Below are 11,580 nucleotides of genomic sequence, written 5' to 3' on the forward strand. Positions count from 1 at the left end.
TCTGCAGCCAGGGTTTATTGGGGCTGGAGGTTTTTTTGTGTGGGGTTGGGTCGGTTTGATTTTTTTTTCCTCCTTCTCCGTCCTTTTCCCCCCGAGCGGCAGCCAATGAGGCAGCCCCCGACCGTTGCGTCAGGGCAGCCCGGCAGGGAAAGGCAGCTCTCTCGGCAGCTCGCAGCCTTTTAAAAAGATCCGGGGACCCCCCTCGGGCAGTGCCCGGGTGCTGCCGAGCAGGCTCTCCCCATGCCCCGGCCCCCACGCCGCCCCCCATGCAGCCCCCGGAGCCCCGAGGCCCCCCGGGCCTCGAGGGGCTCCTGGCAGCCGGCGGCTTCGCAGGCAGCCAGGGCAGGGGGCTGCTGCCTCCTCCCCCCCCGGCCCTCGGCGGTCCTTCGCCCCCCCCCGGGATGAACCCCGGTTACCCGCCGGAGGGGCCGACCGAGCCGCCCAAGCCGTGCCCCGCCGCCCCGCCGCCCCCCCCGGCCGCCCCGCCGGGTCCCGCCGCCGCCGCCCCGCTGCCCTACGGATATTTCGGCAGCGGCTACTACTCCTGCCGCGTCTCCCGCAGCGCCCTGAAAGCCGGCCCGGCCCAGGGCCCCTTCCCCGCCGAGAAGTACCTGGACCCCCCCGCGGGCAGCGAGGACTTCCAGAGCCGTCCCGCCGAGTTCGCCTTCTACCCCGGTTACGGGGCCCCGTACCAGCCCGTCGCCGGTTACCTGGACGTGTCGGTGGTACCGGGGCTTGGGGGCCCGGGGGAGGCCCGGCATGAGACTCTGCTGCCCGTGGACGGTTACCATCAGCCGTGGGCTCTGGGCGGCGGCTGGAGCAGCCAGATGTGCTGCCCCAAAGAGCAGGGCCAGGCCGGGTACCTCCTGAAATCCGCCTTTGCAGGTAAATCTCTGTGCTGGGAGAGGGCGGAGGGGGGAGCGGGGGGTGCATCGTGCGCGGGGCATTGGGATCAAGGCTTAAAATAATCTACGGGGGAGCTTCTCTTGCCGTGTGGTAACACTTGTTTGCGAGCTAGCCCAAATTAGCCACTGGGTAGGTTTCACAAAAATAATTAATTTAGATTAACACTGCCCTTTGCAACCCATCGCCCTCCGAGCAGGGAGGCAGACGGTGATACCATCCGGGTTGGGACGGTGATACTACCCGGGTTCGGACACGGTCCCGGCAGCTGCGGGCCAGGCGCCTTCGGCATCGGGCTGCTTTAAAGGGGTTCAGGGGTGTGCACGGCCCCCACCGTGCGGGGCAGTGAACGGGGGGGGCCCTTCCCACGCTCCCACGCCGCGCCGGTGGGATTGAACTCGCCCCCGGCCCTGCTCGGCCGCGCACCGACCCCCGCAGCGAGTACGCGGGTGTCAGCGCGGGTCTCACCCACGTCGGTGCTTTGCCAATACCTGGATTTCTCCCCTCTCCCGCAATAATAATAAATTAAAGGAAGAAAATCAATATTTAAATATAAATTTGGATAATAATTTAAATATCCTTAAATATCATCGCTCTCAGGGAGGCTGGAGGGAAGAAATGGGGTGGCAGGGAGAGAAGGTGTTGCTCGCAGGGAAAGGTGATGGGAGGTGGGTGCAGGGTGGGTGCAGGGTGCGTGGGGACCCCCCCACGGCCCCGCTCAGCCCCGTCTCTCCCTACGCCCAGACTCCACCGGGCAGTTGCCCCCCGACGGCTGCTCCTTCCGCCGGGGCCGCAAGAAGAGGGTCCCGTACAGCAAGGGGCAGCTGAAGGAGCTGGAGAAGGAGTACGCCAGCAGCAAATTCATCACCCGCGACAAGAGGAGGAAGATCTCCGCCGCCACCAACCTCACGGAGCGACAGATCACCATCTGGTTCCAGAACAGGCGGGTGAAAGAGAAAAAAGTCGTCGCCAAAATCAAAAGCAGCAGCAGCAGCAGCACCCCGTGAGGACACGGTCACCGCAAGCCCCGAGGGGGTCCCCCGTCCCGGGCTGGGGCGGGGGGGGGGGCTCCGGCACCGTCAGCGGCGGGAGCGAGCGGTGCCCGGGGCGGGCTGAGCCGTCCCCGCTGCCTGGGGCAGCGCAGGGCGCTGGGCACCGCTCCCCGCTGCCCCCGCGGGGGGAGACCCCCCCCAAAAGGAGGGCGATATAGGGAGAGGCCCCATCCCCGCCCGCTTTGCACGCAGAGGACCCTGTACAGTTTGTCTCTTGCCTTACAACGCCGCTGCCACGCCGCGCTTCCCCACCTCCACCGCTTCGGTTTGAATCACATCCTCAGAGCGCTTTTTTTTTTTTAAAAAAAAAAAAAAGGAAAAACAGATTTAATTGCATTAATGAACCCCAATACGCCACTCCCGGCTCGCCTGCGTGCGGTGGGAGCGGGGCTGTCCGGGGTTGGAGGGATGGGTCACAGGGAATTTGGTCTTTAGAAACGAAAAAGCCGTACTTATAGCAGAAAAAAAAAAAGCTCCTTAATTGCAGGCAGAAGTATCAAAATGCGCGTCTAAGGGAGAATAAATATAGTCCAGGCGTGTTCTATAGAAACACACGTGAATTGTTTGCAGAAACGCGCGGGTTTGCGTGAATGTACAGTATATGCGTATGACATATGCACCCGTAGGCACACATTTATGAAGGCACGTATTTTGCGCGGTTATATATAAAATATATATATACATATATATATGTGTGTATATATATATGTATATATAAAAAATATACATGCACATATTTAGCAATACGCATTATTTTACCTTTTATCATATACAATATTTGTGTTCGTGTGTTTCTATATACCCAGCTACCCAAACGTATGCACGTATACATGCGATGTAGTACTGGATGTGTGGATATAAATATATACTCGGATAAAGGTGTATATACACGTGTTTGCATACGTACATCTAGACATACTTCTATGTATGATCATGCCTATATTTTGATACAGGTAAATGCAATTCGTATAATCCCATACGCGCTTTTGTTTGTGCTAATATACGTGTATTTGTACACACGTTTTCCTTCTCCTACTAATACAGAATTATAGCGATACGTTTCGTAGCATGTGCTGAAATAATCCCCGTATAATACTAAATGATCCTGGTTAATATTAAGAAACGTCGTCATCCTTTTCAACAGAATAAATAGGGTGAAAGTAAATATACTCAAAGATGCGCTTCTCTCTGCTCTTTTCGGGTTATTTACAGCTTCAGGGCAGCGCAACCTCCACGTACACTATTTCTTTGTTTCATATCTCGGGGTTTCAAGGCAGCGGCGTGTCGGCTCGCAGAGTCCCCGCAGCAGCGTCCTGTAAACCCCGAAAAGCCTCTCAAAGGGTGAATAAACTGCAAAATTGTCACCACAATTAAAAATTTGCCTTTTTTTCCTGCCTTTTCTTTTATTGTAGAAATTCGAAGCATTAAACAGCACCGTGCCCTAAATAATGGTAATTTTAAATAGTGATTTTTTTTTCTTGTTTAATAATGTATTTATTAAATATTTTAGGCTTGGGCCGGCGCTGGCTTCCAGCAGGTTCCCGGCGGGGAGCGGTGCAGAGCCAGGCGAACACTCCCCGGTTTTTTCCCCATTTTTTCCCCTTTTTCCCCGGATATTTTCGCCCCGCGCGTTGCAGGAGGTGCTGGCGGCACCCCGGGGTGCAGCCTTGCCCCGCCTGGGCGGGCGTCACCCCGCCCGTGACGTCACGGGTGACGTCAGAAGCTCCGGGACGGGAACAGCCAATGGCGTTCGGACTGAGCGTTCCGAGCAGTGACGTAAGCAGGGGGGGTGGTGGGACAGACGCAATAAATCCCGCCCCACGCGGGGGGAGCCGTCGGGGCTGCGAGGAGGCTCCGCCACCTCCGACGACCGCTCCGGTCCGCGAAAAAAAAAAAAAAAACAAAAAAAACACCAGAAAAAAAAGGAGGAAAAGGGGCGATATGGACAGTGTGAGCGCAGAAGCGCGTAGGAAACCGCGCGGCTCCGCGTGTGCGGACCCAGAGCGGGCTGTGAGTCCCCGCGCTCGCCTATAGCGCTCGCATATCGGGCCCGGTGCTCGCCTATAACGCTCCTCCGGCCCCCGGCAGCCGGAGCGCAGGCGGCAGCGCTGTCGTGCGGGGACCGGTCACACTTTGCTCCTCCCCATCCGGATCCTGCTCCGAATTATTCCGTTTTGAACCAATTCGGGTTTATTTTCTTAATTTTTGGCGCGGAGGGAGGATCCAGCGGCACCGGCCGGACCCGCCGTTCCCCCCGCGCTAGGAAGCGGCTGGGAGTGTTTGTCCGGCTTTCCTGAAAAACTCAAAATCTGCTTTTCTTTCTCTCTGTGTTACCGATAATGAACCTTCTCGCCCCGGTTTCTGTGTGTCTGTAGAGGCCGCAAAGCAGAAGCGGCTTCACCCGACAGGAGGAAGCCCCTCGGATGTCGCCCAAAGTAAAGCAAATAATCCAATCAAATAGAATAAATCCGGTCGTGGTCTTCCAAGGCCCGTATCTGAGCGCGACTTAATATAAAGCCGGTGTGTTTACGGGTTTGGAAAGAGACGCTCCTCTTAAAGCTCCCCTCTATGGCACTTTAAGGGTTAATCCTTTCCGTGAGATGTTTCTTTTTCCCATCTTTTTTTTTGTTCCCCAGCCCCCCCCCCCCCCCCCCCCCCCCCATCTAGGGATTTTTTTCCCTGATGTCCCTAAACGCGCACTGGGGGGACTGGAAACCCCCAGACACCTCCAGCCCAGTTAGGATCCCTGCCCCAGTGGGAAATTGGGCTGAAACTGGGACACATGACCCGCCCCCGGCCCTCAATCCCTGTCCTCAGCTCCAGCCCCGAATCCGAGGCGGCAAATGCAGATGGGAAGGGGAGGAGGAGAGTCTCGGGGAGAGCTGTAAAACCTTTACACGGCGGCCTCAGCAAAGGGCGAGAAAGGCCCGACATCCTCGTAAACCGCCGGGAATGAGCCGCTGCCGGGGGGCGCCGGGCCAGGTGAAGGCCCCTGCCCCCTCCCTTTGCCGTTGAACTTGAAACTCAGAAAACCTGGGGCAGAGCAGCCCAAAACCTGGGGCAGAGGAGCCCCAAATCCGGGGCAGAACAGCCCTGGGAGGTCCCGGGTGGACGGTGGGATGGGGGAGGTCTAGTATAGTTTTAGTAAGAAAATTTTGTGTAAAAATTGCACCCTGCCCCAAGCTGGGCACACACCACATTGGCCTCTCCCTCTCCTCTCCTCTCCTCTCCTCTCCTCTCCTCTCCTCTCCTCTCCTCTCCTCTCCTCTCCTCTCCTCTCCTCTCCTCTCCTCTCCTCTCCTCTCCTCTCCTCTCCTCTCCTCTCCTCTCCTCTCCTCTCCTCTCCTCTCCTCTCCTCTCCTCTCCTCTCCTCTCCTCTCCTCTCCTCTCCTCTCCTCTCCTCTCCTCTCCTCTCCTCTCTTTTCCCTCCTTTGTTTTTTCTCTCCTAAACCAAATCAAAATGTACCAAATATCCACCTAGGACCTTAAGAAAGGCAGAAACAGACACAGTGGGAACACCTCTCCGAATCCTTCCTTCACGCCTCCCCCCCTTTCCCAGTCTTTGACTCCTTTCTTTTGTTCAAGTTCATGCCCACTGCACAAAGTGTCTGGGCTGGTTTTTGTTTTTTTTTTTTCTTCTTCCACTTTCCCCTTCAAAGGATTTTGTCATTGAACTTGAGCCCACGTTGTAAACATTCTTGGGTCTTACAAGCATCTTGACGGGATGTCATTAAGAGGGACCTCAGACTGCTCTGTCTTTCCCTGCTTCTCCTGCAGCTGAATCAAAGGTACATTTTTTACATCCCCACTCCATTTGTTTCCTAATCCGAGACCAAAAATAAAATACAGTATAAAAGGGGGCTCGGCCTCTCTCCCTCTCTTTTTAAAATTTTTATTATTATTATTTTTTCAAACCTAAGACGACGTGATCTCTTAGTTGTGTGCTGCTGTACATTACCATGTAATTTTAGACCTGTAAACAAAACAGGAAAACTCCTCAGAGTAGTTACATCCAATAAATTTAAAATTAAATTCGTTACTCTAAAGCACTGTCAGGGAAATGCCTTTTCGCTATATTATAGTGTTACATTCTGTACAGAGGCAAAAAAATAATTAATTTTCCACGGGAATCAGTGTTATCTTTCCCTGCTAGATGACTTAATTGCTTTCAATAAAATAAAATAAAAATAAATTTAAAAGATGAAACAGGTTTATTGTTTGCAAGCAGACTCGCCATTGATGGGTCTCGCCCACTCTGGAAGTGCCACTGGGATGAAATACTCCCTAAGCAGCAACTACAGCGTTCTTTTCGTTGGGGTTTTTGCTCTGATCTACAGAACTAAGTGTCCAAGTGAGAAATATTTCAATTTTCCGAGCTGAAATTTAATACAGTCATGGTTTTCTAATGGGTTTTCGCTCATTCGCACCCAAACCTATTTCATTCCTACCGCAGAGAACCGTGTGCTGAATGTTAATGCCCACTGTAAGACTGTGAAATATCCGCATTATAGATCCCCGTGCGATTTGCTGTTGCAACCAAAAGACGGAGAAAAGGAGGCTCTTTTCAATTCCTTTCAAGCTCCGTTTTGTCTTTATTCTGATGGCTAAACACTTTTTTTTTTTTTTTTTTTTTTAAAGGACGATAAATGAACAACCCGAAACCCGAGGCTGCCCATTTGCATTTCGCCGCACCCCTCAGCCTCCATCACGCTCTTCGGCGTTAATTTGCGTGCAAGAAAGTGCAAGAAAGAGGCAATTCCTCCTGCTCTCGGCCGGGCAAGACGAGAAACAGGAGCCCGGCAGAGAAATGAGGGGGAAAAGCCCGATTTGTTCGGTCCCACAAACGTTTGCTCCGTCTGAGGCTACACCCCTCCCCGGGGCCGCCGGACCTGACCCGCCGGCAGCGGCTGCGGCCCCGAGGACGGGCTAGGGAGGAGGGAAAAACCACTTTTAAAGCACAGTTTTACCTAGAAAGAGAGAATCCCTGGCTGCACCCGAGCTCACCTTGCAAGGGTCTCCTGTCCCCTTCAACAATTTGTAGTCCAATATATTTTTTACAGCATCTGTAGGGTTGTTTTTTCCCCTAAACACCCAAGGCTAAAAGAGATTTTTTTTTTTTTGGAGGATACACCCAATTGCTTTTAATTTTTATAAGAAAGCAAGAAAGCCTCTCTGTATGGCCACAGGAAGGAAAACACATGGAAATCAGTGTGTTGGTTATTATGAGACTACGGGGGGTTTTGCAGAGAAGGGAAAGAAAATCCCGGTGGTGATTATCTTCAGTTACATAAAGCAACCGAATTAAAGGATCTGTTGCTTTTTAATGTCACTAATTCCTGACCGATGCAGAGGTATGAGGCCAGCAAAGGGGCTTGGGGCACTGAGGGACAGGACACTTGGTGTGTGCAATGGCCAGAAGAAACCCAGGTCCCACTTGAGTCACCTTCCAGGGACCATTTATCAGAGTATCAAGAAGATTTGAATTACTGAAATTCACCTCCAACCCCAGCTCACCCTCACACAGCCCTGAAAGCACCAGGGGCCCATCCTGATTCTGCAACCCAGAAACCAGGTCCTGGCAAGAATATCAAAAGCGAAAGGGAATGAGGTGTGGGAATGCCAGGGACAGACTCAAACCTGTACAAAAGGAGATGATAGAGAGCTTACAGCAACGCTAAGCCACCGAAAATGGAAACTGAGTGTGTGGGCTTTCATATCTGCTTCCCATTGAAATGCACTGAAATGCTGGAGAGGGATGGGAATGGGAGGGGTGGAAGCAGAGACAGGTCTGTGTTTGCATGCACTCAACAAGTTATTAATAAAAAACGTAACTTGGACTCATGGCTTCATTTCCTCATTAAAGTCTCAGTTTAGCAGGATACTTCAGTGACTGCTTTAAGCAGGTGAATGAGACTCAGGAGCTTAATCTGGCTTAAAACCACAAGCCCCTTGTGAACCATGGGGCTCCCAAGGTTGTCCCCCAGCACCACACGCAGCCGCAGTGGTCACGGTAGCTCTGGGTGTAAATAACTGCAGTGGCTGGGATTGCTCACCTGAAGGGCTTTTAGCAGATGAGGGAAAGGAAAAAACCATTTCTGAGTTGGAAAATCCCACCAGGAAAAGGCTAGTTGGAAGAAATCTCTTCCTAAAAAAAAAAAAAAAAAAAAAAAAGTCCTTATTAAAATAGCTACATGGCTTCATCTTGCCCCCCCCCCAATTTAATGAAGTGATATAAAAGAAATTTCCTTTTGCTTTAGCAGTCACTGGCTCAGGTACTGGCATACACATTCACATCGACACACAAAGGCAAATTATCAAAAATGTAAGTATTGCATTGGCTTTCCTGGGTGGGGGAAAAAAAAAAAAAAAAAAAAAAAGAAAAAAACCCAAAACCAACAACCCATATTCTTTTCTCACATATTTTGGCTTTTTAGCAATTTACCACATCAAGCAGGAGAGGCAGGAAGTGGAACTTAACTAAATTATGTTCAATGCTGTTTTTTCCTGCACTGTGTAGTGTTTGAAAGCACTGGGGCTCAGTCAGCGTCGGGAGCTCTGGGAGCAACAGTTTTTTGCCAGGGCAAAGGATCTAAATGTGCACCGAAAAGCCAGGAGCTGTGTCGAGGAGCAGCTCGCTGACCGTGCTGAGCACACGTGAGGGTGAGGGTGAGCCTTTCCTCTGCAGGGGTGCCGGAGCGCAGCACCCCTCCCCGGTGCTCTCTTCAGCTCCTGAGCTTATGTTGATATAAATCAATAGCAATTCCCCTAAAGTGCACCAGCAAAATTGTGCAGTCCCTTGCATTCGTTAAAGTTCAAAGCAATCTCCTCAAGTTTAGTGCAGAGGAGACTGGGACCATCGTTTCATGCACATTTGTGAGGAATGAAGCAGAGCCTTTCTACAGCATGAACCGTTATTTTATGTCACCTTATTACGGCTTCTCCTATTTGTCCCTCCCCAATCTCCCTTGGTGGACACTGCTGAAACACCACCCTGATGCTGCAGATCCCCTGGGAATGGAGCTGTTGCTTCCTCCCACAGCAGCTGAGATTTCTTCCCCTACAGTGGATTTCTGTGTCTCTTCTCTCCCGCTGCCCTGTGCAAGCGGTGGCCTATTAAGACAATGTCTTTCAGATGGAAGAGAGATTCGTGACCTGCAATAGCTAAAGTAGCATGTGCTCTTGTGTTCTTTCATATGTGGACCCAGAAATGGTCCCTGTGGGCCCGTGAAGATGAGGCTGAGCCAGACAGTTGAGAAAGAATTGGGAATTCATGGCTTCACAACTTGTTCCCTTTATCCACCAAGAAATTTTGCCTTCATGGAAGAAGAGGAATTTGGTCATGGGTTTTGGACATCCAGAAATATGGAACAAAGGAAAGTAGGAAGAGATTAACTCCGTGGAGATCAGTGAGTCTGATGCATTTGGGAGGTGCTGGGACGTACTGTGCAGGAACCATCTACACGCAGAGTCACAGGCAGCGAGTCCAGCACCCTCAGACGTGCTGCGTGGTCCATGACCTCCTCTCTGTGCCGGGGATTTCCAAGCTGTGACTGTCCTTCCTTCCCCTCCTCCCACCCACACTAACTTCCTCCCATTTTTTGGATGCTCCTTTGTTAACCCTGGAGAATATTTGTTAGCACAAAATATTTCCTCACCTCTGAATTTGAAATGCACCGCGGCGCACACGTTGCAATCCGCTGTGTCCTGGTCCTCCAGCAGCGCAAGCAGTTGAGCTGGGCCACCCATGGGGACCATTTGCTGGGCTAATGCTTCTACCGGTGTCACACAGACACAAAGCACAGATCGGTTGTTAAGTGAAATGCCTTTAGCATCTCATCATTTCTGGCCTAACATATTCCTCAAGACTCTGCGTGAACTCCTGGATGCTGGTGCTGAGAATATACAAGTTCCTGATTCAGGGCACAACATGCAAACAGCCCACATGTTTTTGGCTAATTGATATTTTTGGGGGGGAATTTTTAATATACCTTAGTACTTTCACCTATATGTAAAAAACCAGCCATAGAGTTTAATTATTAGAAGCAATATGTAAACTGATGTGCTTGATTAAATTTAACAGTGTGTGTAAAGCCATAAAGGCCAGTGCTGAGCTAGAAGAGACAGGCAGGTGCTTCTTGTTAAAATTCCTCTGCTGAATTACATGGCAGGTTGGGGTGAGTTTCCTGTCATTTGAAGGCTCACCCTTTCTGCAACCACCATCTATCTCTCCCAAGATTATAAAAGAGTGCTTAACATCTCTGTATTTCTTGAACACACTTTTGAATAATGACACGTATCTTCTTTTTAAATATATCAGCCTAATCCAGATCTCATCTTATTTTCCTGAAAAGATCTGATCCTTAGAGAGATGGCCCTAAACAACGACTTTGTTCCTATTTCTCCCTCCAAGAAGTCAGGCACCGGCATTTAGCACTGAGATAGCTTCAGCGTATTTTTCCAGAACCAACAGAAATAATTTTCCCATTTCCAGCCCTTCACAGCAGCGTGTTTGCCCAGCCCTGGGACCTTCCTTGCCCAGCCTTGAGACCTTCCTCCCCTCCGACGTTAAAAGAGAAAGTGCTTTTGTGTAAATGGAAAAACAAGCACTGCGGTGTTGCAGCTCCTCAGACATAAGATTTTCACAAGCAAAGGAAGGTCAGTGGTATTTTTACGGGAATCCCTGGTTAATGTATGTTGCCGTCTCTGATAAAGACCCTTGTTTTTCTATCAGTATTCTCATGAACTCCCTCACTCCTTAGTCCCAAGTGCCCCATAATTTAGGAGGGGTTTCAGAGAAACATGAAGATTTGTACACAGCAGGAAATGTGCCCCAGGTACAGACTCTACTGAGCAGACCAAAGAAACAGCATCTAAATAAATGTTTACATAAAAATCACACACCTTAAGCTTTATGGTACCTTCTGGCTCTGTCTGCAGTCTAGGCAGGCGATGCAGGGTGGGGGTGTTTATGTGCACCCTGCACAGCCCTAAGTGCAGCCCATTGCACTGCCGGGGCCACCTGGGCACTCGTCTTGCTGGCCAGATGGGCTGGGCATGGCTGGAGCCAAGCAGGCTGCTGCCCTCAGCTCCCCTGGCAGGCGAGGAGGGGGCTGATGAGGCCCCCAGGGCTGGGAATCTCAGCTGGGGCTTTCAGAGGAACCTCAGGGAAATCAGTGTGTTTTTTTTAACTGGCAACCAGAGAGATTCTGGTCTCAACCTTATCACTTTGTTCTCATTAACAAATGGGCTTTTCCTTCACAATGACTCAGCTCAGTGCAAATGAAAAAAAGGACAAAGCTCATTCCTACAGCCTGCACAGTCCCAGTTCTGAGAGAAAAGGGAGAGTCAGGCATAACAAGCCTTCCTCCATGCCCTATTAGTCCCTGAGCCCGGAGAGCACTTTACCTTATGGTTATGCTTATTCTGCTTTACCTCTTCAGTCTGAATTTGGCTGCGCTGTGGAACTGCAGTTCTCCGAACCCATCTGCATGGTGCTTTCCATGCCCTGGGCCCAGCCCCCATCACTGGAAATCAGTGGAGATAGCATTTTTCACCCCAAACCATTGAACCACCCTCTATTTTTTTTTACTTCTGATTTCCCACTTGCTCTTTTTTTGTTGCTAAA

General features: G+C 51.0%; 1 protein-coding gene across 1 annotated transcript; it reads left to right on the plus strand.

Annotated features, from left to right (window-relative positions):
- Window positions 1-266: 266 nt before the first annotated feature.
- HOXB13 (homeobox B13) lies at window positions 267-3,730 on the plus strand. Its single transcript, XM_074849671.1, has 5 exons — window positions 267-885; window positions 1,648-1,906; window positions 2,043-2,220; window positions 3,168-3,296; window positions 3,593-3,730. The coding sequence occupies exons 1-5, from the start codon at window positions 267-269 to the stop codon at window positions 3,728-3,730; spliced, it is 1,323 nt and encodes a 440-aa protein (XP_074705772.1).
- The last annotated feature ends 7,850 nt before the right edge of the window (window positions 3,731-11,580 follow it).

This window comes from Strix aluco, chromosome 24 (assembly GCF_031877795.1).
Source record: "Strix aluco isolate bStrAlu1 chromosome 24, bStrAlu1.hap1, whole genome shotgun sequence".
Classification (NCBI taxonomy): domain Eukaryota; kingdom Metazoa; phylum Chordata; class Aves; order Strigiformes; family Strigidae; genus Strix; species Strix aluco.

Bases quoted from the DNA above. Each gene is read 5' to 3' on its own strand.
- HOXB13 (XM_074849671.1), top strand. From the start codon at position 267: ATGCAGCCCCCGGAGCCCCGAGGCCCCCCGGGCCTCGAGGGGCTCCTG. The intron at 886-1,647 runs GTAAATCTCTGT...CCCTACGCCCAG, and splicing joins CCTGAAATCCGCCTTTGCAG to ACTCCACCGGGCAGTTGCCC. The intron at 1,907-2,042 runs GTGAGGACACGG...TGCCTGGGGCAG, and splicing joins AGCAGCAGCAGCAGCACCCC to CGCAGGGCGCTGGGCACCGC.